Genomic DNA, 26,284 nt, shown 5'->3' with positions numbered 1-26,284 from the left:
GTCTCCTATTGGTGGTGCTCATTGGGGAGGTTTAAGTGGTGTAGGCTTGCTGGAAGAAATATATCCCTGTGTGCTAAATTTGAGTATTTATAGTCTCAGACACTTCCTCTTCTCTCTCTGTTTTATGCTTATATTGGATATTTAGGCATTTAAATTCCTGTTCTTTACACACTCGCTGCTGTGCCTTCCTACCATGATAGATTCTCATCATTCTAGAGACATAAGACAAAATAAATTCCTTCTCCTTCTTCCATTAGTTGCTGTCATTATGGTATTTTAGCAGAGTAAGAGAAAAGTAATTAATCTATGTTCTGGTCTTCGGAGAGGAGCTATTACAGGCTCTTCATGGTCACTTATAATACTAGTATTATTTGACTGCTGGAGAGATGGAAATTAAAGCTCTCAAGGAGAGGTTGCTGTTCATAAAGATGAGCCATGAGGAGGAAATTAAATGCTTATTGGATAATTGTCAACTTTGGGTTGACTATGGAGGTAGATGTCTCCAAACATCAGCAACTCAGCAAGATTATAGTGGACCAAAATTATGAATTGGCTCAGGAAAAAGAATGGGAAATAGAAAAGTACTTGTCCCAGCATATTGAGCATGATGTTATTATTCATATTCATTGTAGCTGCTGCGATGACTTATAGAGCTTAGATGATGCTTATGGTACCAAGAGGCAGAGCCTAGTCCTTGGAGATTAATTGGACTTCAACGATATTTTAAAACACACCTTGGTATGTAAAGGCCTACTGTGCCTTGCATATGGAGCTGTTCAACAGATTTTGCTACACATTGATAGAACTCATGAAGACCTAAGCAAGCAGTGCCATGAAACCCAGAACTACAAGACCCTGAGGGACATCACAGGCTACCTGGATGCCAAGGCCAACCGCTGCTGCCTCCTGGAAGATGAGGAAGTCTTAAATCCCCATGATAACCTGGGCAGCAGCAACATCATATAAATCTCATACAAGATGACTGTCCATAGGATCTCGCCATTGTGGTATCTGTAACGAACACCTCCAAGGTTTGAAGTACCAGGGTAGCAGAAGTAGGAAACCCTTTCAGAAGCAAAAGCTAGTAGACATTCATAGGTCATTAAACATTTGAAAAAGAAAAATAAGATGTATTCCAAAGTGGTTCAACTGACAAAACATGGGTAGAAGAGATGAGAGTTTACATGAAAACCTCAGCACTTTAAAAAATCATGACCTACTCAAAGCACATTGTTCATGCCACAAAGAAGGTTTCCAACTGAAACATTTTTAAGGTCTGAGTCATTTTGGTAAACAGTATGTAGGTTAGAGTTGACTTAACAAATTCTGATGTTATAATCAACTGCTAATCTTTGATTAATAAGTTTAGAATTCCTCTGACACTTGTATGATTCTCTGTATCGAACCTTCATTGGGCAGACACATCACACAGTAGCCAGTCAGCATATTCAGACACAGTTACCACATTACTTGTTTATTCATTGAAGAAATATCTTTTGAATGTTATTGAGTGAAAGACAATATAACATAGCAAATCAATGATTAGAAGTTTTGACATCTCATTTATTCTCCTCTGGAGTAGGTTATACAGTTCATTATTCAGTCTTTCTGTCCCTATGGAAACTGAAAGATGCACTATCGAAGATGGCTCATATAGAACTGATCTCTGAACTGTGGAGAATCCCATTCCAAATTGGATCATTGTGCTCGCAGGAGCTGATATATCTATCTCCTTCATGTTTCTTGCTTGAAACTTTTCTCTCCTCATATCACTTTCATTATACATTTATTTCTTAGATGTCTTTTTTTTTATTTTTCAATGTGTTAGTTGCACAAATTCAGCTGTCCACTCCTAGGACTCGTGACTCCCACCAGAAGGTGTACAGTTTGGATGATACATAGCAAAGAGCTGAAGAAAAATGTTTATTATTCTAAAGGTTTTTCTAAATATTACAGTTCTGCAGTCCTAACTGTAGGGATGATGAGATGGAGAATTCCAAGCTGGCCTGAACAGCGAGTTTGAGGTCAGCCTTGACTATATGATAAGACTGTGTCTCAAACAATAATAATATTAAAATGTACCTATATAATTCTGTAAGTGGAGCATGAATGAATCATTAACTGGTAACAGGAACAGGATGAAACGCAATGGCGGAGACTAGATCTTGGATTCAAAGTTGGAGCAAACTTTGTACGTGTCCATTCTGATTCTAAAGAATTTAAGTTAAGACTCGTTCAGTATTTCTACTACAAATGTTAGTAGAAATGGGTGAGGTAAATCCTAAGCATCTAAAACATAAAGATGGAAAATTACTTCCTTTAAGCTTTTAGTGGTCTAGGTAACACTGCCTAGGCAAATACTGGGACAGAATGGTTACCTAATTCAAATGCAATAGGATTCCTTTTGTTTCATTAGTGGGGGAAACAAATGTGTTTAATCTCACAAGAAATACCCAGGGTCAATGGCCTGCAACATTAAAGCCTATGGTCGTGTGTTAAATGACAAGGCATCACAATAACCTTTCCCGTCATGCCTAGTCATTGACCCATAGCCAAAAGAAGACCATAGGAACTCAGTACACACCATCAGAAAGTCTCAAACATACTGAAACATGAAACTTCTTTAATTTGTTCTGTTTTATTTGATAGTGTAGTCCCCAATATGTACTTTGTTGATAACAATTCTGCCTCGGTGTCAAAAGGCAGGTTTTTTTTTTTTAATCATGTTATACATGTGACAGTTTAGGCTTTCAAAGAGATTGCAAGGAATCAAGAATGCATTATGTCTATGCTGGAAGAAAGGAAGCCAAAATTTAAAGGGTTAGTAAGTTCTCAAGTTCACACATGCTGAAGTATATAGTTTACCTTTGTATTTTACGTCTAACTTTTTTCATTTTATTCTAACTGGCAAAGCCATTTTTTATTTCTTTTTGTTTATTTGAAAAAACCTTAGTCTGCTTCATATTGCTATGCTAAAACATCATAATCAAAAACAACTTGGGAATCAAGAGTTTATTTGGCTTACAGATCCCTATCATGGTCTTTCATGAAAGGAATCCTGGCAGGAACCTGGAAGGAGGAACTGAAGCAGAAGCCATTGAGGAGGATCATTGAGGAGTGCCTTGCTCCCATGACTTGCTCACTTTGCTTTCTTAAACACTCATGACCAGGGATGATATCATCCATAGTGGGCTGTGCCCTCCACATCGTAGTTAACCAAGTAAATGCCCCATTTTTCTTGCCTATGTTCCAGTCTTGTGGAGGCATTTTTACAATCCCAGTTCTGTCTTTCCAGACAACCCTAGCTTGTGTCAAGGGGACAGAAACTACCCAGCATAAACAATCTCTCTCTGTGGCCTAGAGAGGCCTGCAACTCGAGATCCTTTACCGAGTCTCCTGCTTGCCCCACTATTTGCTGTTCCCATTTTTATCTATTACAGTGGCGCAGCTCTCTAATTTCAAGTACTTGTGAGGCAAAGGCAGGGATTCATTTGAACTCAGGAGATCATGACAAGCCTGGTGATGTAGTAAGGACTGTGTCTCCACACAAATGTTTTCTCTTCGTTAATATACTATTGCGTTATGAACTGGGCTTACATACACTCAGGTTCCATGTCACTGTGAGAAGCCTTGAGCCTCTCTGTCTCATCTCCTTTCCTTTCAGGGCAGAATTATTTGCATGTGGCTAAATGCCGTGGTGAAAAGTTCTCATGAAATCTGAACGAAAGGTGAAAAATACAGCCATATGTTTATTGAACTTTAAAAACATCCTCATTTTTTCTTTCCATTTTGTTTTATTTTCAGAGTCTGAACTTTTGACTAGATATATTTATGTTCTAATAAAGTCTTAAAAATTACTCTCTGGGATGGGCTACACAGAACAAGTCAGGAGGTCTAGGTATTGTTCTACTACAATCTGATTCAGTCTCTTAATTTGATAAAATAAGCTCTGTATGCAATGCTTTATAAAAGTTAGCAAGATAGCGCAGGCTGCTATTGGAAGACCTTATCCAACCAGTCTCCATTTTATAAGAAGTCAGATAATCAGCAGTGTGCGTAGAGCCCTGTGCAAACACAGAGGTCACCAAGGAGAAGAAGGAAGTATGTCTGACTCGAGGTTAGTACAATTTATAGTTTACAAATACCAAACCCAGGAGCATCAAGGGTCAGTGGTGGCAGTATGTTTGTGCAGTAGACCAGGCCCTGGGAGAGAAGCTAGGATCTTCATTCCAGGGAACACTACTGAAGTCGTTTCTCCTGGGCAGTAGGAGAAGGAAGGGTACTGAGTAGTTTAGACCCAGCGGGTTCTGGGCTCATGAAAGCTCTAGGAATATCAAATTACTCAAAACAATGTGTTCTCTGTTGTTAAGAAGTTTACTACATGGCCGAATTCTTACTGTAGACAATTGTTAAATTAGTCATATTTTATTCTAGCCTGCGTGGACTCATTAAGGTGACATTTATTAGTCATTTCAGATACGAATGTTGCTTACCCACTTCCACCACTGAGGTATAATCTATGCAAGACTTCCGGTGGCAGTCTCCTAGTGGGCTGTTCTGATCTACATAGATTGTGAACACCGTGGACACATATGTAGAAGCCTCATGACATCACCAGCAGGGAAGAATACAGACCATGGAAAAGGAAGGCATTTGATATAGAATGGGAAAATTACCATGGAATGAATGTTTTAGAGCTTATTTATTTATTCATTTTAAATACATGTGTGTTTCGCCTGAATGTATGTCTGTGCACAGTTTATGTGAAGTGTCCACGAACTCCAGAAGAGGGAATCGAGTCCCCTGGAACTAGAGTTAGATTCAGTTGCCAGCAGCCCTATGGATCCTGAGATTCAAAGCTGGGTCCCACGGAGGAGCAGCAAGTACTCTTAACTGCTGAGCTATCTCCCAGGCACTAACTGGGAACTTTTACTTACGAATTCTTTTCTTTCTAATTCACTATAGAGATAAGGCTCTTGAGGTTCCTAAGAATTTAATCGTGACTGACGGCAAAAATAAGACAATCACGGTCAATTACGTGGGCGACACCTTGTCTAACTTGTATGGCTGGATGGCTCTGCTCTTGGATCAGGAGACCTACTCACTGCAGTTCCAGAACAGCGGTTGGATGGAGCGCTCTTTACAGGTAATCCAGTCCACTTGCGCTAAGTTGTTTCCACTTTCCGGTGTTCTTATCCGCACTTCTGTGAAGGAATGGGCTGGAAATATTATCTGCTGCTCATGAAGGAAGCTGATGCAGCAGCATTTTTTCTAGTTAGTCTGCTTGTTAGCTTGAACATTTTAGTATTTCAAACCCATCCATCCCGAATGCAAACCTTGTTCTGCTACAAATGTAGCAATTGGATGAAAAGTAGTCTTTAAGCATTTCTTAGCATTTCGTTTCTCCCTCTCTCCTTCCCTCTCTCCATCTCTCACACTCCTCCCTCTCCCCTTTCTCTCTCCTTCCTCCCTTCTTCCTTCCTTCTCCCCTCCCTCACCCCGTCTCTCCCTTAAGCTAAAACCTAGCTTACCCATTACAGTGGTTTGAAGCCAGAGAAAATTTCTTAATCAGGCCATCACATGTTTCATACTGCCACCTTGTGGCTGAAGATGAATTTACAAAGAGATCTGTCTTCACATTTCTCCAGGCAGGGCTAGATGAGAAGAATGAAATTGCTAGGGGTAATGACTAGGTAGAAAGTGGGCACATTTTTCTGGACAATAACAACAACAATAAATAAGACATAAAATAAAATTTAAAATGGAAACAGCAATTCAACACGTTTCCTTTAGCTTATTTCCCCTTTCACATGGCTTGTTCTTGCTCTGTTACATGCAAAAAGGTCCACATAACTGTGAACGTTTATCTTAGGGATACGGGGGGGGGGGCTTATGTGATCTTCTCACCATGGTCCCCAGGAAGGATATTGGTTCTCCTACCTCTCTTTGCTGTCCATTAGATTTACCATGCGAATACTCCAAGGGATTTTCCCCAAAGCTAAGGATAAGAATTTGGCTCAGGGAGGTTTGTGTCCTGGCTCTGCACTGTCCTGCCTTGCCATCCGAGGGAGTTACTGCATGCTGTAGAACAGAACACTGAGATTAACAATCACCGGGCTCTCGGGGCTGAATGAATCACAGAAATAGTGCCTCGCGGTGCAGAAGGTACTCTGGCAGAGTCAGCCGTGGCTGGTACTCATGCAGAGTTCGTAACAACTGCTTGCCTCTCCATGTCGTGAGGAAAGCAGGGAGCAAACTGCAGACCTGGTTTCTTCTCTTACAGTTTTTTGACTGATCGAGAGAAGTCAGTTCACCTGTCTGGGCCGTGCTCTCCTCCTCTGTTAGAGGTGGTTATGAACAAGACAAACCGGGTGGGTTTTTTTTTTTTTTCAGTCTTCACATTTGATGATTTTGTAGCCTGACTGTGAACTTCCTATGAAACAGATTTAAATAGGCCTATTTCGGCCCAGAAAGTACGGCTTGGCGTTGACCTGCTCTGATGGCAAATGACTCCTTCGAGGGGAGGGGTCTCCTTGCTTACCAGTGTGTTCTTCCTTCTCACTTCAGTACTCAGCAACATTTGACAGCTTTGCTCCCGGAAATCACATCCTGCTGCTGCACGGGGACCTACCACCTTACCCGGTCGTTCTCATCAGGTGTGGAAGTCGCTTGGGTCGGTCACTTCTGTCTCCCCCTTTGCCCAGTCGTGACAGAGGCTGTGATTGGTTCTTCAACAGCGAGTTGGGGCAGCTCACCTATCTCGGTATGTGCCATGCCCACAGTAGAAGTATTTTTTGAGGGTATATAGTCAGAAAGCTTTCTTTACTCTTGAATTTCAACATTTGTGCTGTGAAATAAAGAATGAAGGAAATAGCTGTGCTGTATGTTGTAATTAAATAGGTAGGCTCTAAAATCAGATCACGTGGTTTTAAATCTCAATCTCAAGACACAGTAGGTAGTGTGTGACAGATACATAGATACATAGGTGCTCTACATCTTAGTCCCATCATTTGTAAAATAATAATAGGACCTTCATTAAACCTGCAGTTGGTGAGTAAAATTCTTTATAAAAGTGTTTAATATATATTAAAGTTTCAATAAGTGTTTGTGATACTACTATATTAATTGATACATATAATTAATTAACATATTAATTAATTAATAGATTATTCCATTTGTATAGTAAAATAATTGCAAATTCAAACTGCTCTGAGATGGCTCTGGAGGGATGTCTCAGTGGTTAAAAGTGCTTGTTGCTCTTACAGAGGATCTGAGTTTGCTTCCTAGGGCAACTGCCAGTAGCTCCAGCTCTGGGGGATCCAAGGGGATCTAGCGTTTGCAGGCATGACACACATGCTCATAAACCCATGCTCAGACACACATGCGTATACACAATTTAAAGAACACTGCTTGGAGAATCCATTGCACTCTAGTCAGAATGACTATTATCAAGAAAACAACAGTGAACGCTGACAAGGATGTACGGAAAGAGGAACCCTTATTTACCTCCTCCGAAAATGTAAAGTGCCAAAGGCATCATGGAAATCAGTATGAAGGCTTGTCCAAAAACTAAAGACGAAATTATTATATGCCATGGAAAGACTCTAGATCAGCATCCCAGAGCCTCTTGCTCACCTGTGTTTATTGATACACCATTCCCAATAGCTAGGAAGTGGAGGTTTCCATCAGCAGAAGAGTCTGCAGGCAGAAGGAGTTCCTTGTCATGTGTGTTTCCCAGTCTCCCAGGGTTAGGCTCAGGACTGTCCATTTTCCACCTCCTGAAGTATCTCAGTGTTACGCTCAGGACTGTCCATTTTCCACCTCCTGAAGTTTGTCTGGTTTGATTTTTCTATTCCAGTGTCCTCACTGGTCACAGAGAATTAGTGTGTCCACTTTTATCACCCTCACCAATTCACTAATATGATCTAGTCAACTGGTGGTCATCCTGTAGATAGTCACAGAAGACATGTCATTAGTTTGATCTGAACATTCATTAACTGTTGAGTTTTGTGACCTTTTAGGGTTTAGTGGCTACAGCACTCTTTTGTGTGGTATGGGAGACAGAGGATCTGATAACGTGGGTTTCTGCAGTGATGGCTCTGTTATGAATTGTTCTTAATAGATTCTGACAAATTCACCGAGCCTGATCAACACAGCGAGTCTCAGCCCTGCCACAAGCCAGACTTGGCCCTAAGCGCAGCAAATAGTAGGCAGTTGCCCTGGGTCACTTGTCTTTCCCACTTGGGCATAACCATATGAAGACTGGGTCCGACCCACACAAAAGCCTTGCCACGACGGAATTTTAATTCATATGAAGGAAGAGTAGATGCTGTCCTGGCATAAAAAGACAACTTCTTAACAAATGCATTAAAATGTATGTTCCTTGCACTGCATTTAGCAATTCCTAGTTCATTTCTAATATGAAATAGTCACATAGTAGTCATCATATAGTGGCATTTCATTCGGTAGATAGATTTTACTAATATTCTCATAGTCTTTCCTTGGCCTAGGATTTGGAAAGTCAAAGGAAGCCATGGAGGGTTGCTTGAATGTCTAATGTAGTTAAAGACTCGTGATCCTTAAAGAGGAGGCCCAGTAGGAGTGTGTGCGGTCAGTATCACCTTTTTTAGACTCTAAGTGGATGGGGCAAATGAGTGACTACAACCACTTATGTTTCCATTTCTCGTCTGGAACTGAGGTGTGTGCTCTTCCCCTCTATTAGCTCCCCATGCAGCTACATTGCCTGTGTACATTTGACCATAATTACGTATATCCCGTGTGTAAATTTACAACTTCTGCGCGAATGTGGTGGACAGACCACCATGCATCCTACAGACTTGTGCGCTTTCCCCAATATCCTATTAATAGTGACAAAATTGTCACAGCTGGTCCTCCAGCAAACCCATAGGAAATGTGATTAGATTAACATTGTGTTACCCATTTGATAAATTAGAACCTTACTTTCATCTAGTTGTTTCGTTTTGGTGACCTTTTAGGATTAGAATTAGAATAATTTACATAAAATATGCAGATCAAGATTTCTTAGGTGTGTCCTAGGATGTGACTCTCCAGCCAAGTTCCCTGTATAGAAGTCTGGACACTGCTAGCCTTCCAGAGGTGTGGCCTTAGGTCAGTTTTTCTGCGTTGTTCCTTGACTTAGCTGACAACTGGATGGATTTCATTCATTAACTACTTCTTTTATTATTATGATTTTTCATGCAATATACATTGATTATTTTCTCCCCTCTCCCCCAACTCCTCTCAGACGCTCCTCGTTTCCCTACCTGTTTAACTTCACCATCTTTCTCAACCACCCCCCAAAATAACAAAAGTAAAAACAAGCAAACAAAATCCAATAAACAATTAAAACAAAGCATAAAGTACACATACAAAACAAAAACAAAAACAAAGAAAAAACGTGGACTCTGTTACTTCTGGGCATGGGGTCTGCTTTGGAGTGTGGTTGATAAATTCAGTGACCCTCCATTGGAGAAAACTGATTTTTCCTTTGCCAGTGGGTATCAGTCCAAACAGATTCTTGGTTAGAGATGAGAATTTCTGTTCAGGGCCCTTTCTTTGTCTGGGATTTATATATGGGTTGAATATTAACCACTTCTAAGTGGATGATCTACTGTGTTGTCTGTTTGTAATCTTACCATATCCCATAGTAGGAAGGTTATTTTTTGTCATTAATTAATTATATCTCCCCTTCTTGACTTCATCACATAAGACTTATGGTATCTGTCTAACTTTCAGCCCACACAAGAAAGAGAAAGGACAGAACCCAGGCATTCTAGCTCCTGGCTCTGGATCTATCCACTAGAGTGTGCTACCCACTAAATAATCATTGATCACCAACCACAAAGGATGGGGAAGGGGCTTCTAGGCAGGCTGCAGAAGAAAACTTCTCACTGGTCCCCTGCGACGGTGAGAAATAAATCATGCACATATTGTGACCCTGCCATTTCTCCTGTCAGTGAGGCCACCTTTGTCATTGTTCAGCAAACATCTTTGTGGAGTGCTGGGTTTCCAGAAACCTCCTGGCCAGTGCTTGGGGTTTAGGGTTTTAATCAGTGGCTGGCTGGTTCTTTTACCTAAGGCATGGTTTTATAATTGCTCCATGCCTCGATACCTTCAGTTCTACAAAGAGGTTAAGAATATTTACTTGTCTCTTGGAAATGGGATACAAACCACTCAAATACATTAAAGCTTGCTTAGTATAACCTGCTACTCTGGTAAAAACCTTCCTCCATGGACACTTCCTCTTTTCCATTAATGTGTTGTCTTCATTTCAGTGAACTCATTATAGTTTCTCTTTGCATGTTTGTGTATGTGTGCTGGTGCACATCTGGGCATGTATGTGCAGACCAAAGGCCAGCGGCAGGTGCCATACTTCGGGTGCCATCCCCCTTGTCTTCCCAGACAGGGTTTCTGAGTGGCTAGGAATTTCAGTTGGCTACTGAGGCTCGCAATCCAGTTCACCCATCTCTGCTTCCCCAGTGCTGAGATTACATATGTATATTTCTCCTGCTCTTGGCACTTCTCACATGGGATCTGAAGATCAAATTTAGGTTCCCATACTTGCAAGTCAAATACTTGACCAACAGAGACATCTCCCAGCCTCTTTGCTATCTTCTCAACTGGATTTTATATTACTTGAAGTCCACCATCATATGACATACCTGGCATGATGCTGTGAACAGGATTTAAATTCATGCACTTAAATCTATCTTTGGGGGAGACCGGTTCAGGTGGCCTTTTTGAAGCCACTGAAAATATTGCGCAGGGAGCTGCTGACTTAGGAGGACGCAGGAGAGTCGTGCTGCTGAAGCCCCGGGTTACGACCCAGAGGAAACAATATTTAATGTGGTGAGCTGTAAGGAATGGCAGTCCACAGCTCCAACTTCCAAGTTATGCTCAGGAACACACGTAACTGTAAAACAAGCGTTCTCTCCTGTTTGCCAGGCAGGAGTGCAACTCAGCAATCCCGCTTCTCTGCTCACACGGTTTGACTGACGGCTCGTGTCTCTGCCTTTCCAAGCTACTTTCTTACTACTTCATTGCTGCCGTCTTCCCCCACCCCTCAGGAATGTTTCAGTTCATGGTGAACTATTTTTATTTTTTAGTTACATTAACGCTATGAAATAATTAGTCAGCTAATTAATCTGGTTTACAAGCTTTGTAGGATTCTTCAGCTGTCAGTCAGGCCCAGGCCTGAGGCCCCCATCTAGTCTCATCTCTCTTGCCCATGTGATTCTCGTTGCCATGGCTACTGGCTACATCTGCTGACACCCCACTCTCTATTTATTGCTTAATTAAGAATTTCACGCTCAGCCCTTATCTGCCTCTAAGAACAAGCGCATACTGTTAAGAAATTCCAAATTTAGGCCCAGACACAAGGAAAGTCTTTCTTATGGACTTGGCTCTGTGGAGCCTCTCTAAGGATCCTCTCAGCATCCCAGCCGCCACCCTTCAATCAAAAATCATTAAATGGGGCAGAGATAATGAGCATGTAGCATATCAAAAGAAGGATGTTTGCTTGGTCCAAAGGAGGGAAAGCTGCTAGGCCCCATGCTCTGCCCCACTTCAAAGGGAGATGAGACCCCTCATCACTGCGGCCTGATAAAGCCTCATTTGTTCTGGGCTTGACTTATGCAGAAGGTCTCCTATGTCAGACCATCTCACAGACTGTGTTTCCCCCACTTCTTGTCCCCACCAATACCGTTCCCCCCTCCCCCCGGCCTTCCTCATGCTCGTGTGTCAGCACTTAGGCAGCTGGGTCCCCCAACGCATCAGGCCAAGCGTGTAATCACTGACTCCCCACTCACAATGGCCACTTGTAGGGGGGTGGCCAGGAGGAGGTCTTCATCACAATAGGAACACAATTATTGCAGCTGCTAGGGAGGGCTATGCTTCTTCCTGTAGCAATATAATAGGACTTGCCCAAACCAGGAGGTGAAGGCCGGCGGGAGGTGGCAAGGGGGTGAGAGGAGTGGAGAAAACAACCTTGACTGGATTATTCATATTCTGACTCTTGGAAGCCCGATGTGGAGCCAGTGGGGTTCCAGCAGCTGCTCCTCCACAGACTCTTCCAATAATTGTACATTCTGTCAAGGGTCAACTTACTTTTGACCCTGTCCTTTTATATCTGTAAAAGGCTCTTTAGGGCAAACTGTTGGGTTGTGGCAGGGTGCATTAAATACTCAGAGCCCCCACCCTTTTCTTCCCCTCACCCCGCACCCGACCGGCAGCCTGTGATGAATTCATATCAGATGCGCTTCCATTCACAGTTGCCGTCCCGAATTCACACAGACCCCGAGCAGAGCAGAGACCGTTACTGCACTGGGACATTGTGTGCGGCAGCAGCTGAAGGTCCACCTGCAAGGCTCAGAGGCTCCGATGCTACCACCTTCTGACCGGCCAGAAAACAAAACCAAAACATAGCTTGGCAGACTAGCTAATGCATGTGTTCAAATGTTCCCTTCACCAAGATAAAGGCTGCGCTGTATTGAGGATCTGGGGGTTGTAGTCTCTGAAATCAAGCAGGATGTGGCTGGAAAGGCAGATGAATTTTTGTTCTGGGTGCCAAGTTTCTTTGGAGAAAAGTCATTCAACACAGATGCACTAGAAATCTTGTGGCTAACTTATAAGATCCTGAAAGTACCGATGTTTTCTTGAGTTTGAGACTAGGTTCATGACCATGACAGCCTTTTAGCTCTCCTGTTCTCCAAGCAGTCGGGACACTTGGACTCCTCCATGTTTCTGTGTACCTAAAGATGCCATGTGCTTCCTGGAGATGGAATCCTGTGAGGATATAAGAAGACAGGATTGAACTGCTCTCCGGAGCTCTTGGGAGCATCTGTAGGAAGGGCAGAATCATAATCTTTCACAAAGCAGTCGCCCTCCCCATGCCGAAGGCCTCTAAGGCAATCTATAGCATTCTAGTTAATAAATTAATTTACATTCTTATAGAAAACTCATTCTCCAAAGATCCCTTAGGACTTTACCAGTAATGTAGCCGATTGACTTGGAAATATACTAACCCTTACAGTTAAAAAAAAAATCTAGATAGTGGGAAGGAGCTTGCGATGAGCAAATAAATTCTTTGCTTCCTGGTTATAGAAGTCTCTGCTCCAAAAGAAAAAAAAATCAAAAAGGGGAGCAGAGAGAATGAAAAAAGAAGTGGGTGAGTGGGTGGAGGGGAAAGAGCTGGGAAGAAAGGAGAGGAGAAAGAAACATAGATGAGTTATTATGGATCTTTTCAAAGTTATGGTCTTAGGAAGATTATTCTTAGCAATGCTAAGTGGTAATCCATGATTGACACAGGTCACAGGTGAGGTGACCTTTATTCCAATAGAGCTCTTCCGACCCTAGGTTCTGTGCTTTTTCTTTTCTATTTCTCTATTATCCCACCCACTGTCTTTTTAGAATTTAAGGTTGAATACTTACCCAGGTAAACCAATTCTTCTATGTGCAAGAAAAATGTGTATGTTTTAGCTGATGCCAGGTTCAGCTACATGACCCCTATCCTTAGACTTTTGCCCCATTCAGTCCTCTTTTTGTTGACGGCTCAGCTGCCACAAGCCTCCTGAGACCTAGGATCACAGGCGTGAGCCGTCACACCCAGCCCTTTCCTCATGCTCTCATGCCCTCTGTATTATTTGCATAATATTTAAAATCCACTTTTACACTGTTGTGGTTTTAAAATGTAACCTTGTCATGTGCAACACTGTTCCCTAAAACTATTGAAATTAATGGGATACTTGCATCTTTCTAAAATACCTTAAATGTCAGTAGCCATTGAAAGAAACATGCTATGCTACCAAAATCATGACTATGCATGATAATGTCGCTTGCAAAGTTTTGTCTGAATTCTTCCAGTTACTATTGTGACCCCAGGGGTCTTTTCCACAAGAGTTTCTCTTCTTAGTTGAGAGGAACACCTGTTCCCAAGTACAAGCTGTTTTGTTGTTAAAGTCCACAAGAAATTATGTACTTATGCAAATAGTGTTTTTAAAAAATTATCTCATGGGTAAACAGAATACTCATTCCCAGATCCTTCTGAAAATTTTTGGGTGTGTGTGTGTGTGTGTGTGTGTGTGTGTGTGTGTATGTGTGTGTGTGTGCAAGCACGCACACATAGCCAGGCCCAAGGTACTGCAAATGCCTTCACACAAATATGGTACACACTGTTCTGAGTCAGACCCATAATTGTTATTGTTCTCTACATTAATTAAGAAGGCTTAATGAGCTAGCTCTCAGGACTATGATTAATGCAGACATATCTGTCAGTCTTGATTAAGTTATTCTAAAATATTAGCAGCTGCCCATGAATGAATATTACTGGAGGTAGGAGAAGGCTCGAACATAGGATTTTCCTCTTTTTCCATAAATACCTTCCAAGGACCATGTGTTGTGAGGGAAAAAAATAAGTCCCATAGCTTCTTAGTGATGCCAAAATCAGGCAAGAGTATGTATTATCCTGTGACTCAAGCCGCCTTGGCACTCACCGGCAGGTAAGTGCTTCCTGCAGCTAAGTCAGAAGACAACAACTTTGGGGACATGAGGTTAAGTTTGGGGCTCAGGAAAGCTCACAGCAGATCCTAAGAGAAGAGATAGATCCAACAGTCATGGCAGCAAGAATGGAAACATAAAGAAAGGACCAAACACAACAGCACTTAGGAAGCCAGCCCTGGAAGGCACTGGCATACTTCTCCTCTTAGAACACATAGCTACTTACTTTCCCTTCCAAAACTTCAAAATGCCTTAGGCTTGCTTAAGGGAAGAGTAGGGGATAGTTCCCCCCTCTTTTCTAGGACTCTGGACAGGACAACATTCACCAGGCACAACATCTTAACTTCCATACCTCCTGTATATCTGTATAACTGTCTTCTTTTTCTCTTTTCAGGAGCCACTTTCTTTAAAAAAAATGCCTGTTTTTCTCTTAGATGTCTCTGTTTATAGGCTTACTTATATCGTATAGCATTTACCAGAATAGTTTGTCACCCAGTGACCCGAACACTGTTTCTGAGGACCACTTCCTACAGTCTGGGAAAGATCAACAATGGGGCTTCCCTTATAAACAAAAATGATTAGCCACCCTCATATTTCAAATACAAAATTGGAAATCACAATCTCAGAGAAAACATATGCACAGTATCACAGCTTGGATAAAGCCTTTAAACTCTTCCCAAGTCAATGCTCATTCTATTTAATGGTTTTCATCCCTCCTTCTCTTTATTTAAATTGGGAACGGCACTTCACATTCACAGTCTTTTGAAGTTAAAACATTCAGTAAAATTAAGCAGATCTCCTTAAATCGTGTAATACGGTTGCTCCTCTTGATGGAATACAGCTGGAGAAAGAGCAACACTAGTGAAAAACAATTTCTGGAGCCTTATTAACAGGTGCCAAGAATGATGAGGATGTCATGATAGTGGTACCAACAACAGCTAATATTTGCTTCCTATGTTCCATGTGCTGTGTTATATTTCTTCACTCTATAAAACACGATACGTTTCTCCTTCAACCCCCACCCCCCCCATATTCTGGTGATGGGAATGAGGGTCAGAAATGGCCAGTTGTTCCTATGTAGAAAGAGGAAAAGCCAGGATTCAGATCTCCGCTATTGGGGTCCAGCACTCATGTATTCCCCACCATCCTCTGTTGCCTCTTCAGACGCAGAAATGTTTGAGGATGTTTTGTCTTCTGAGCCGTATGTGCATACCCAGAACTCGCTCCAGTCATTCAAAATTGAAGTCTGGGAAGCCATACTCTTCTGATGATTTCTTTCCTATTGTTTATAGCTTTTCTCTGTCTTCCCTGATCCTCTGAATCTTGCCCTCATAACTGAGGGACACTCTCACTGCAATAAAGTGGAAAATAGGTTTTCAGTATACTTTTAGTTTTGCAGTGTTTGTTTGGGTTTGGAATGACACTGGATATACTAGAGGGAATGTGTAGGGGATCACACTGAAGGGGATGCATAGAGGAGATCATACTGGAGGGGATGTGTAGAGGGGATCACACTGGAAGGGGATGTGTAGAGGGGGGTCACACTGGAAGGGGATGTGTTTAGGGGGTCACACTGGAAGGGGATGTGTAGAGGGGGTCACACTGGAAGGGGATGTGTAGAGGGGTCACATTTAAAGTAGTTGTGTAGAGAGGGTCACACTTAAAGTAATTGTGTAGAGGGGATCACACTGGAGGGGATGTGTAGAGGGGATCACACTGGAGGGGATATGTAGAGGGGATCACACTGGAAGGGAATGTGTAGAGGGGATCACACTGGAGGGGATATGTAGAGGGGATCACACTGGAAGGGGATGTGTAGAGGGGATCACACTGGAGGGGATATGTAGAGGGGATCACACTGGAAGGGAATGTGTAGAGGGGATCACACTGGAAGGGAATGTGTAGAGGGGATCACACTGGAGGGGATATGTAGAGGGGATCACACTGGAAGGGGATGTGTAGAGGGGGTCACACTGGAAGGGGATGTGTAGAGGGGATCACACTGGAAGGGGATATGTAGAGGGGATCACACTGGAAGGGAATGTGTAGAGGGGATCACACTGGAGGGGATATGTAGAGGGGATCACACTGGAAGGGAATGTGTAGAGGGGATCACACTGGAGGGGATGTGTAGAGGGGATCACACTGGAGGGGATATGTAGAGGGGATCACACTGGAAGGGAATGTGTAGAGGGGGTCACACTGGAAGGGGATGTGTAGAGGGGATCACACTGGAGGGGATATGTAGAGGGGATCACACTGGAGGGGATATGTAGAGGGGATCACACTGGAAGGGAATGTGTAGAGGGGATCACACTGGAGGGGATGTGTAGAGGGGATCACACTGGAGGGGATATGTAGAGGGGATCACACTGGAAGGGAATGTGTAGAGGGGGTCACACTGGAAGGGGATGTGTAGAGGGGATCACACTGGAGGGGATATGTAGAGGGGATCACACTGGAGGGGATATGTAGAGGGGATCACACTGAAGGGGATGTGTAGAGGGGTCACACTGGAAGGGGATGTGTAGAGGGGTCACACTGGAAGGGGATATGTAGAGGGGATCACACTGGAAAGGGATGTGTAGAGGGGATCACACTGAAGGGGATGTGTAGAGGGGTCACACTGGAGGGGATGTGTAGAGGGGTCACACTGGAAGGGGATATGTAGAGGGGATCACACTGGAAAGGGATGTGTAGAGGGGTCACATTGGAGGGGATATGTAGAGGGGATCACACTGGAGGGGATATGTAGAGGGGATCACACTGGAAAGGGATGTGTAGAGGGATCACACTGGAGGGGATATGTAGAGGGGTCACACTGGAGGGGATATGTAGAGGGGATCACACTGAAGGGGATGTGTAGAGGGGTCACACTGGAGGGGATGTGTAGAGGGGATCACACTGGAAGGGGATGTGTAGAGGGGTCACACTTAAAGTAGTTGTGTAGAGGCTGTGCAGCATCAGCAACTCTCACTCTAGGCACCATCTCTAAAGTGCAGGGGAATGAACTGTTAACAGGACAGAGCATGGAGCCAGAGAGCCCTGGTCTACCCAGAATGACACCTGGATGAGAGCTGAAGGAAAAGAAGGGAGAAGTCAATGGCTTGGCATTTATATTACGGGTACCTTCTTCAGCCCCAGCACTAACCATCCTGTAGCAACCACAGGGTGTGGATATGAGTGGTGGCCTTTTTCATTCAAGGTCTTTGGGGTGCATGAATTGCTCTTTCTTTAACTTTAATTTTTTGATCTATTTAATGTGGAGAGTAATTACTATTTTTTTATTCCTCCAACTGTATCTCTTATGCTATTGCTCTTTAGTTTTGTTTGATATTATGTAATGTGTGTGAACTTTTTTTTAAAGTCTTCTGATATGTAACTGCTACTACTTTCCATCTCTCTAGCTGTGTCATAAGAAACAGACAGTGCATTCACTGACCACACATGTACAGTGCTGCTGAAGCTATGCTGTCTGGAAACCATGAATAAAAATGACTTTCATAACATCTTTAAATTATTTCATTTCCATTTTCAGATATTTCCTGGAATACTTTTCTAATTTGTCTTTCTTAGAGATTGACTAGGTGGTACTACTTAATGCCATCTCTTACAGAAAGGTCTTTTATCTTTGCCATTATTTTCATGTTTTCTAAGGATATTTTTTGCCTGTATTTTCCTTTCCTTTTATTCCAGTGAAAACTGACCTTATCATTATTACCATTACTACTATGCAAATGACTATTCTTTCACATCTCTGGGAGTAAGCAGAATGCCTTTGAATTGTCCAGTCTGAGCAGCCAGACTAGAACACTGTGGATGTGGGTTTTGTAACTCAGTCCAGGAAAATAAAAACTTACATGCCCAGAAGCTTCCAACCTCAGAAGGCACCTAAGAAAATGAAGCCCCTGACTAAATACTATGGATTTGAGTGTACTTCAGAGGTATATTGCCTTCCTAGCAGGCAAGAGACTTTAGTTGGTTCCCCAACACCGTAAAACAAAGCAAAACAAAACAAAATTTAGAGATGATGTTAGTTACTGTTACAATCCTGAATCATTCATTACTTTGACATTATTAGTTATTGAACTGAAAACAAACGAGATAAATATTGTGGTGTGAAACTAGTAGCAGGTTTTCATTTTAACAAGGCACAAAACCATGCAAACAGAAGTGAAATGTTAGACCTTAAAGGAAGAGGTGAGATGGTTAACTGGTGACTTATTTTTAATATGTTTATTTTTAATACAATCTTCTCATTTTACATACTAATCCCAGTTCCCACTTTCTCCTCTCCTCCCACTCCCCCACCTTTCGCCCACTCCACCTCCATCCACTCTTCAGAGAGAGGGTAAGGCTTCCCATGGGGAGTCAACAGATTCTGACACATCACTTTGAGGCAGGACCAAGGCCCTCCACCCTACATCTAATCTGAGAAAGGTATCCCTCCAAAAAGAATGGGCTCCAAAAAGCCAGTTCAGGCACTAGGGATAAATCCTGCTCCCACTGCCAGTGGCCCCACAGACTTCCCAAGCCACACAACTATCACCTACATTCAGAGGGCCTAGTTTGGTCCTATGCTGGTTCACCTGCTATCAGTCTGGAGTCAGTGAGCTCCCACTAGCTCAGATCAGCTCTTTCTGTGGGGATCCTCATCATGATCTTGACTCCTTTGCTTATATTATTGCTCCTCCCTCTCTTTGACTGGTCACCAGAAGCTCTGCCCAGTGCTTAGCTGTGGATCTCTGCATCTGCTTCCATCAGTTGCTGGATGGAGGGTTCTGTGATGGCAATTATTTTTATTTTACATGTATTTATGTGTATATATGTGTGTGCCCTATATATGAGTTTACGTAGGTGAGTACAATGCTTGCACAGACCAGGAGAGAGCATTAGACCCTTTGGAGCTAGAGTTATAGGCAATTGGCCAACATGAGTGACGGAAATTGTGCTGGGGTCCTGTGGAAGAGCAGTTAGTACTTTTAACCAATGTACTGTCTCTCATGCCACATTAATTAGGGAAGAAAGAACAGAAGATGGGGAGGAGGGAGAGAGAGAGAGAGAGAGAGAGAGAGAGGGGGGGGGGGAGAGAGAGGAATATACAAGAGAGAGATAAGTGAATATACAACAAGAAGAAAATAATAATTTAAGGAATATCTTAGAAATAATCATTAAAAGGAACAGTTTAGCCTAGGGAGACAACTCAGTGGATAAAGCACTAGCCATGCAAGCTTAAAGACTTGAGTTTAAATCGTTAGAATCAATATAAAAGCCAGATACATAGTGCATGTGTGTAATCCTACCCAGTGTTCTGTGGTAAGATAGGAGGCAGAGACAGAATTCTACAAAAGCATAGCATATTCAGCAGAAAACCACAAAAGAGTTCTGTATCTAACAAGGACCAATACCTGAGGACCAACACCGGAGGACCGACACCCAGTGACCAATACCTGAGGACCAATACCTAAGGATCAATACCCAAGGATCAATACTCAAAGACCAATATCTGAGGACCAACACCTGAGAACCAATACTGAAGGACCAATACCTGTAGAGCAACACCCGAGAACCAATACCCAAAGACCAATACCGGAGGACCAACACCTGAGGACCAATACCCGAGGATAAATATCCAAGGACCAATACTTAAAGACCAATATCTGAGGACCAATACCTGAGAATTAATAGTTAAAACCGATACCAAAGGACCAATACCTGTAGAGCAACACCCAAGAACCAATACCCAAAGACCAATAGCTGAGGTTATTTTCTGCCTTTCACACAGAAGTGTCACACTCATGAAAGCACTGCCATCTCACATAGATGCATATGTATACATATGTACATACACACAAAAGGAACATATCAGTAGTGTGTTGCCAAGGTCCCTGCTCTTAAATTTGGTGATATAAAGGGCAAGCCAAGTCTCACGTATTTTATAATTAAAAAACATGAGACAGTGAGCAAAATGGGAGTAGCAGAATTGGAAAGACCTCATCTTGGATCTCTTTGGGGATTATTTTCTTTCTAATGTTCTGAAGCGTATGCTTTGTGATTAAAAAGAATGACATTTGTTCTGTCCCATCTGTGATGGAAGAAAGAGTTTAGGGTCCCAGTGAAACAGAAATGGAGAGCATGAGTTTGGCCAAGACCCTGAGGCTGCAACCTGCAGCTATCTTGGGTCCTACAGTGATGGGAAGGGCTGGCTCACATGACATCGAATAAGGCAGAAAGGTAATTAACCAATAAGAAACAAGGTGTTACCAGAAAGATAGAGTTCGTGCACCTGATTACTAATTAATCAGGCATGAGAGCACCTTGTAGATGCATTCACTATTTAATTATAGCAGCCTCTCTTGGCAAAGGAGCATATGTTCCCAGCTTAATCTACTGGTTTATACTGACATCAAATTGTCATTATCAGAAAGAATCAGGCCTTTTGATTATTTCCACTAATTTATTGAACACTTAAAATTAATGAACCCCAGGCCTTTTAAATGTGCTTGGTTGGTTTGGAAAAAGGGAGCAGATAGGGGGAGTAGGGTGGGGGAAAACCTTCATTAAAAGGACAATTTGTTTGGGGAAAGGTAAAGCAAATACATTTCATGGGTGATCTCAACTCTGTTGGTGAGCAATACAAGCGCTCTACAAACTGAGCCCACAAAGTTATGGCCATAGGAAATCAGGCACACCTGCTGGACCTCAGTGGCCTCCACAGAGCGCATGCTAAATTGTTTTCTTCCTTCACTGCTTATCCCTCTGCCATTATACTTAATCAGATCAATGCAAACAAAATAGAATGGTAGAAACGAAGTGGTCCCTTAATTAACAAGGACTCCTTTCTCTTTCATTTCCAGATTTTGTTTTGGGTGGAAAGAATAAAATGCAACACTGTGGTTCTCCTCTATGTGGGGTATCTTGGTATCGCACTGACCTTGTTTTGTTTTCTTTTAGTTTCAGGTGAAGGCCAAGTTCAGGTGTTTCTCCAGGTGATGGAAGGTGTGCCTCCGACAGTTTCAGGTGAGTACTAAACACTAGAGAGGATGTCCAAGAGAGCAGCATGTCCTCCAGTGGTTCTATGGGTCCCTCCTCTTCTTTGTTTATGAACAGGCAAGCATCAGCTCTCATGCTGTTGAGCCTGACAGCTCTCTGCTGTGCTGTCCTATAATTAAATATATGTCTGAATGTCAAGGGAAGATATAGGATGCATTTGCTTTTCAAAACAATAGAATGTAAGAATTGTAACATGTAAATAAGCACATTTCATAAATTATGAGCCATATGTGCACACGGGATTCCAGATCTGCAGATGGGCCATTAGGCCCCCTCCAAATGGAGAGAAAAAATCCAGGGTATCTCTAAACTTTAATTGTTCCTGGTAATTTCAGGAAAGCAGGATAAACAAACGCTCCCCAAAAGTCAGATGGTTCTGTGAGATCCTGCTAACTCAAAAGAGCCGAAGTCTCAAAGACTAAACATCTCATAACCACCTTTTAATGTATGTCTCAGTTTGTTTTTGTTTATTGTGAGTCAGTTTAACTGTACATTTGCAGGGGGAATAAAGCCTTTCAAAGGCAGGGTTTTCCTTTGATTTGCAGGAGGATATTTGTGTTATGTCACAGAGGAGTCACACTAATTAAAAACGTTCAAATTCTTCCATTTCAATTAAAAAACAAACGATGTAGAGTTACTGCACTAAGCCAAGGGAAGGACTTTTGGCTCCCAGTCCTTGCTTCTGACATTGTGATGAGTGCAGTTAAGACTGACTCCACGGCGGCTCTCACGTGTCTGTTGTGCTACGCTCTGTATATCTTCCATCTTCATTCCACCTTTGCCTTTAGGTGCCTCAAAATTCCCACTTTGTTGATTGCATCTCTATAAGGCATCTCTGTGTGTGTGTGGGGGGGGGGTGTAACAACGATGAGCAAGAAAAAATGGTTCTTACCTTTATAATGTCTTATTGACTCTGGCAGGTGTCATATAAATGATAAAGTAATTAACTTAGCATTCCCTTTTAAATAACTATTACCAATTTTTTTCTCTCGGAAAATCTTGTCTTCAAATCCCACAAAATTGGGAGAGTCCATATTTCATAGGTTCATACCGGTTGGAAAGGCTGTCTTGTGCCAGTGTCCTTTACTGTATATGTGACTACATGTGATGCCTGGATATTAAAAAGTTTACATAGTCATATTAGCATTCAGTAGTTGACCCTCGGTAAGCCCTCACAGATCTCATCTCAGTACTGTATTCTTTTTGCTATACCATGTTGCCTCTAATATGCTTATGTTATTTGTGACACATATATATGTTATTTTTAACACACACACACACACACATACACACACACACACATATATATATATGTTAAAGAAAATCATAGCCAGTTTTCCCTTACATAACTTAGGGAAGAAAAGTATTGCAAAGCCTATGAAATTATAGAAACAATATATCAGAAAAATACTTCAGCCAAGAGAATTCCAGGGAGTTCCTTGAATTCCATGGTAAAGAATATAAAGTTTAATCATAGATTTAAAATGTGGCAGTGCATTTTATTTACCAGTCTATGAAGAAAATGCAATTATGGCACTATCAACACCAGTTTTTCATAAACAAGGGTATAATGATTTGTGAAGTTCTACCTGTGTGTTGACCTATCGCAAGCTTCAATATGAGTAAGTAATGCAGTTGAAACTTTTGAGAACATGCTTCAAAGGGTCTCTCCATTAATCCATTAATAGACAGCCTGAAACAAAACACTGTGGAGGTTATTGTGAAGATATGGTAGGCAGGAAAATTCTAGGACCATGCCAAGAAACCAGTGTGAATCAAACAACCAACGTCCCCCCAATACCATGTAACTGTTAGTTATCATGGGTGCTTCCTAAAAGACCAGCTTTCTCAGTGCAGATCCACAGAAATCCAGGAGGAAGGGAGTGGAGAGGGAAGGAGTAGATGGCAATATTTGGCTGACATATTCAGCTTGAGAGCACTTCAAGTTTGAGCTGCTACTGATTAACAAATTTATATAGAGAGGTAGGGTGAGCATTTGTTATAAACGTTGGTCTTCACCAAAGGTGATCTGAAGGTTTGGGAGAAGGTAAAAGGCTCACGCCCTCCATTGCTAAAAGCAATGAGTTTTTGGATGGCCCAATGTGAGCTCGTCTTGTTCTACCTCCAGTGCACCCCTCACTCTTCTGTATTATGGTTTCTATCTTAAACACAGCACTGGGAAGGCTCTCCTTTTTTGTAATTTCATCATACACTATAGTTTTATCATGCTTTTCCCTCCCCAATTCCTCCCAGATCCTCCCCACCCATCCAACTTTATTACCCCTGCTCTCTCCTTCTTCCCTCTCAAAAGGCCAAGATGTCCCAAAGCAATGTCAACCAAAAAACACTTACACACCCATATACACGAAAACGGAGTTTGTTTCGTGTTGACTACTTCCGAGTGTGTGTGTTTGATACACCCAGTGACATTCTATTGGAGGAAACTGATTTTCTCTTTATCATTTGCAAATAGCTTCTTGGTTAGGGGCTGGAACTTGGTGTGTGCTTCCTTTTTTTCACTGCCGAGATGTTACTTGGTTTGAACCTGTAATGGGTCTTGTGCATGCTTTCACAGGCTCTGTGAGTTCCTATGTTTATCAGTCCTATTGTGTCTGGAAGATGCTATATCCTTGGAGTGTCCATCACTTCTGGCTCTTACAATCTTTCTGCATCCCCTTGCATATAGGTCCCTGTGCGTTTTGGAGAGGGGTTTGATAAAGGCATCCAATTTATGGGGACTCCTCGAAATTCTCTTGTTCTCTACACGTTGTGAACTTGTGAGTCTCTATGTTACCTGCTATCTGCTACAAGAAGAAGCTTCTCTGATGACCATCTCATCTTGATCACACATGCCCTGATTGCTAAACTTAATAGTTACATTCCCTTTTACAGAACTTAACTGTTAACAAGATCTCATCTGGATTCATTCTCTTGCACAAGATTCCAAGAAAAGATAAGCAGTATATGGCTGACTGCTTTTTTTAAAACTCAGAGTTCATTTTCTCTCCCCAACTGTCAGCCCAATATGAGCCATATAGAAGTCATATAGAAATCTAGTAACTAACAAGAAACTGAATTAGGGTCTAAGGCAGAATGGAACTCGTATGTAACATTCAACATTATGTAGTCACTGGAAGGTCTGGGTGGTTAGATTGGAAATAATTCCAGTCTTTTATAAACTAGAGTGGTGATGGCAGAAGCGCAGGGTATTTGTTTCTGCCATCTGTGATATAAATTTGAAGCAACCGTTTTTCTGTTTTCTTTCGTTTGGGTCTTTGTGAAGTTTTGAAGAGCCTTGATATTGACTATAGGACAAATTACTGTATATAGAACATCAAAAACCCTTCCTGGCCTCTGTGATACTAGTTAGTGGTTATACCAGCAAATGCCCTTAAGCCCTTGGACTGTTTGAGCCCCATTGAGAAGGAGGCACAGTAGAGACAAAGCACAGGAAGGCATTACAGCTTTAGTATTTATAAACTATTTGTAAAGCTTCTTTCCGAGTTAGGCCTGCTCTAAGAAGTGCCTTATTCCGGGGCTCTGTGGTAAATTTATGTGCTAATTGTTTATAACTTCTGCATGACCACAGTGAGCATGATAGATTTTGGAGCTCAAATTAAACCATTAATGATTCACATTTGAGAACTGATAGAAAAACTGTCAGGTTTTCCCCATGCATCTGACATCAGGGATTGTGTCTACTCATGCTGATATCTTTGGTGATATTACATTCATCTTGAAAGACTGAAAGATATCTAATGGCGGATGACAGCCATATCCACCCTTTTTCTTGGTGTTCTCTCTTTCCTTTCAGAATCACATTCATCTATTCTTTGCCATGCATCTCCATCCGGATACCTCAAATTTACTCCAAATGCCTGCCATCTGCTCAGTTTGTTAGACGTTGACAGAACTCATCAACATCTACCCTAATGGTTTTGAAATCTTTGGTCTCTCTGCCTTCATAATATTTCACTCTTTGAGCACTCCTTATTTTTCCAGACTCATCTTTTGCTTCTTTTCAACTCTGTCTCACAAAGCTTCTTTTGATTTCCGTCACAACATCTCATTTCTCGACCTTGCATATGCTTATGAGCATTTCTCCATCTGGAACAAGGGCCTTCACCCCTTCTCAATGTTTTGCCTACAGAAACTTTAAGTCTTTGAAATGCTGGTCAGTTACTACTTCCTTCAGAAAAGTTCTCTTTAAAGAGAGCTGTTCTCAATCTATATGCAAGTGTTTTATCTCCCTAGTATTTACTGATATAAGATCTTAGCTGCATGGAAACAAAGATAATGCTTTTTAAGTTTATCTGGGATGTACACCCCTATTAGGAACATCCTGAAAAAGATGGTCATTTTTTATGTTTAGTGAAACTAATCACTAATGGAAGAGATTCTCTTCACCCTATCAAGAGGTGGCCTTTCATCTTTAGTTTTTGTGACAATGTTTTGGGCCCCTAGTTGTGCTTGTATACCATGAAAAAGAGCAAAATAACAACAAAAGCAGAGAAAGGCAACTGGATACAGCTTAGCATGGCAATATCCGTAGTGTAGTTCTAAGAGTCTCTTTATAAAATGGTTAGTGGTTATCAATCCCATGATTGTGGTACCATTAGAATGCTAATGGTCAGGGACAGAATCAATAAAGAAAAATTATTTGCACATAAGTTACTATCCCAAGAAGTGTCCATGTCAAAATAGTGCCATTCTTATA

At 41.9% G+C, this 26,284-nt stretch overlaps 1 protein-coding gene across 1 annotated transcript in view; it reads left to right on the top strand.

Annotated features, from left to right (window-relative positions):
• The window catches only part of Pkhd1 (PKHD1 ciliary IPT domain containing fibrocystin/polyductin), a 380,278-nt gene that overhangs the window by 197,665 nt on the left and 156,329 nt on the right, over positions 1–26,284 (top strand). The window contains exons 35-37 of the mRNA XM_038343811.1: positions 4,966–5,146; positions 6,568–6,763; positions 21,469–21,534. Of these exons, the coding sequence (XP_038199739.1) occupies positions 4,966–5,146; positions 6,568–6,763; positions 21,469–21,534 (443 nt within the window). The remainder of the gene's footprint in view (positions 1–4,965; positions 5,147–6,567; positions 6,764–21,468; positions 21,535–26,284) is intronic.

Source organism: Arvicola amphibius, chromosome 9 (genome assembly GCF_903992535.2).
Source record: "Arvicola amphibius chromosome 9, mArvAmp1.2, whole genome shotgun sequence".
NCBI classification, from domain to species: domain Eukaryota; kingdom Metazoa; phylum Chordata; class Mammalia; order Rodentia; family Cricetidae; genus Arvicola; species Arvicola amphibius.
The sequence above is the reverse complement of the archived record's forward strand: the minus strand, read 5'-3'. Positions and strand labels throughout refer to the sequence as shown.